The 2,500-nt window shown below is 38.8% G+C and overlaps 1 protein-coding gene across 1 annotated transcript in view; it reads right to left on the reverse strand.

Moving 5' to 3' along the window:
- The window catches only part of surf4l (surfeit 4, like), a 5,719-nt gene extending 4,564 nt beyond the window's left edge, over positions 1 to 1,155 (reverse strand). Inside the window, 1 exon segment of the mRNA XM_054611033.1 lies at positions 994 to 1,155. Coding sequence (XP_054467008.1) covers positions 994 to 1,068 — 75 coding nt within the window. The 5' untranslated portion in view covers positions 1,069 to 1,155.
- Between the last annotated feature and the right edge of the window lie 1,345 nt (positions 1,156 to 2,500).

Here is a 2,500-nt window from a genome sequence, read left to right on the forward strand (position 1 = left end):
TCACCTTCATCATCATCATCATCACCTTCATCATCATCATCTTCACCATCATCACCATCATCTTTCACCATCTCATCATCACCATTTCATCATCATCATTCTTTCACCATCACATAAATCACTCATCATCACCATCATCATCATCATCATCATCATCATCATCATCATCTTCCTCTTCTTCATCACCATCATCATCAGACCAGGTCATCACCATCATCCAGTACCACCATCATCAGGTAAGACCATCTTCATCAGATCACCATCATCATCAGGATCATCATAAGACATCAGGTCTCATCAGACCAGGTCCTGAGGTAAGACCAGGACCTGATCTTCATCAGACCAGGACCTGAGGTAAGACCAGGTCCTAAAGTAAGACAGGTAAGACCAGGTGTAGCTGTAAGGTTCTATTTAAGACCTCCTGGTTTAGGTTCTTTGACTTAAACACTAAAAGACTGTCAGAGGTAAGACCAGGACCTGATGACCAGGACCTGAGGTAAGACCAGGTCCTGAGGTAAGACCAGGTCCTGAGGTAAGACCAGGTCCTGAGGTAAGACCAGGTCCTGAGGTAAGACCAGGACCTGAGGTAAGACCAGGTCCTGAGGTAAGACCAGGTCCTGAGGTAAGACCAGGTCCTGAACATGACCAGGTCCTGAACATGACCAGGTCCTGAGGTAAGACCAGGTCCTAAAGTAAGACCAGGTTCTGTCACTTTCGGTTTTGCATCATAATCATGATTTATGATTATTTACGTTCTGTGACAGTGACGTCACAGCAGCCTCTGACCCGGTGACCTTAAGGGACCCTCTGAACGCACCCTGTGGTTCAGAGGGTCCCTGAACGCACCCTGTGGTTCAGAGGGTCCCTGAACGCACCCTGTGGTTCAGAGGGTCCCTGAACGCACCCTGTGGTTCAGAGGGTCCCTGAACGCACCCTGTGGTTCAGAGGGTCCCTGAACGCACCCCCCCAGAGAGCTGAACAGAGCCCCCTCACCTGCTCCGCCGCGTCCTCCGCCCGGCTCATGACGTCTCCGCGGCCCATGTCTCTGTGATGTCTCTGTGACGTCATGTGATGTGACGTCTCCTCTTTAAGGCACTTTACCTGCTGCTGGTCCGACAGGAGTCCAGCTGCAGAGACGATGCTGCTGCTCCCACAATGCTCTGCGCGGAGAGGAGCGGGACAGCGCCCCCTGCGGCGGAACAGGGAGAGGCATGCCACGTGGACTGACAGGACCAGCTCCGGTTAATAGTTTATATATTATATATATATATATATTAATATATATATATATATATATATATATATATATATATATATATATATATATATATATATATATATATATATATATATATATATATATATATATATATATATATATATATATATATATATATATATATATATTATATATATATATATATTATATATATATATATATTATATATATATATATACTATAGACATGCGGAGTACTTACTGTGTCTTTAATAAACACACTCATTATTCTATCATCAACACAAGTGTAACTTTACAGACTTCATTTACATATTTATAAAATCTATTAAATAAATAAGATAAGATAATCCTTTATTAGGATTACAGCAGCAGAGAGTAAAGTGCACACAAGAGACATAGTAAAGAAAGACAAGATAAAAGTAAAAAATGAAAATAAAAAAAAAACAAGTATAAATAAGCAATAAAAAACAGTAGAAAAACAACAATAACTGAAATATTATATTTACAGACAGAAAAATTATTTTAACTATTATTGCTCATGTTATTGTCATGTTGTTATTGCACATGTTGTTATTGTCATGTTGTTATTGTCATGTTGTTAGTGTCATGTTGTTAGTGTCATGTTGTTATTGTCATGTTGTTATTGTCATGTTGTTATTGTCATGTTGTTATTGTCATGTTGTTATTGTCATGTTGTTAGTGTCATGTTGTTATTGTCATGTTGTTAGTGTCATGTTGTTATTGTCATGTTGTTATTGTCATGTTGTTATTGTTATTGTCATGTTGTTAGTGTCATGTTGTTAGTGTCATGTTGTTATTGTCATGTTGTTATTGTCATGTTGTTAGTGTCATGTTGTTATTGTCATGTTGTTAGTGTCATGTTGTTATTGTCATGTTGTTAGTGTCATGTTGTTAGTGTCATGTTGTTATTGTCATGTTGTTAGTGTCATGTTGTTATTGTCATGTTGTTATTGTCATGTTGTTATTGTCATGTTGTTATTGTCATGTTGTTAGTGTCATGTTGTTATTGTCATGTTGTTATTGTCATGTTGTTATTGTCATGTTGTTATTGTCATGTTGTTATTGTCATGTGTCATGTGGTCTGCTGGGAGCAGAGCTGGTTGTGCAGCCTGACAGCAGCAGCAATGACCTGCTTTACCTGTGCTGCATGTTACTGTCTGTGTTTCTGTCTCCTCTGTGATAGTCTGTGTTCTGATGCTGCAATTGTTCAATAAATACAAATAAAATAAAATCACAAATG

Source organism: Anoplopoma fimbria, chromosome 13 (assembly GCF_027596085.1).
Source record: "Anoplopoma fimbria isolate UVic2021 breed Golden Eagle Sablefish chromosome 13, Afim_UVic_2022, whole genome shotgun sequence".
Lineage (NCBI taxonomy): Eukaryota > Metazoa > Chordata > Actinopteri > Perciformes > Anoplopomatidae > Anoplopoma > Anoplopoma fimbria.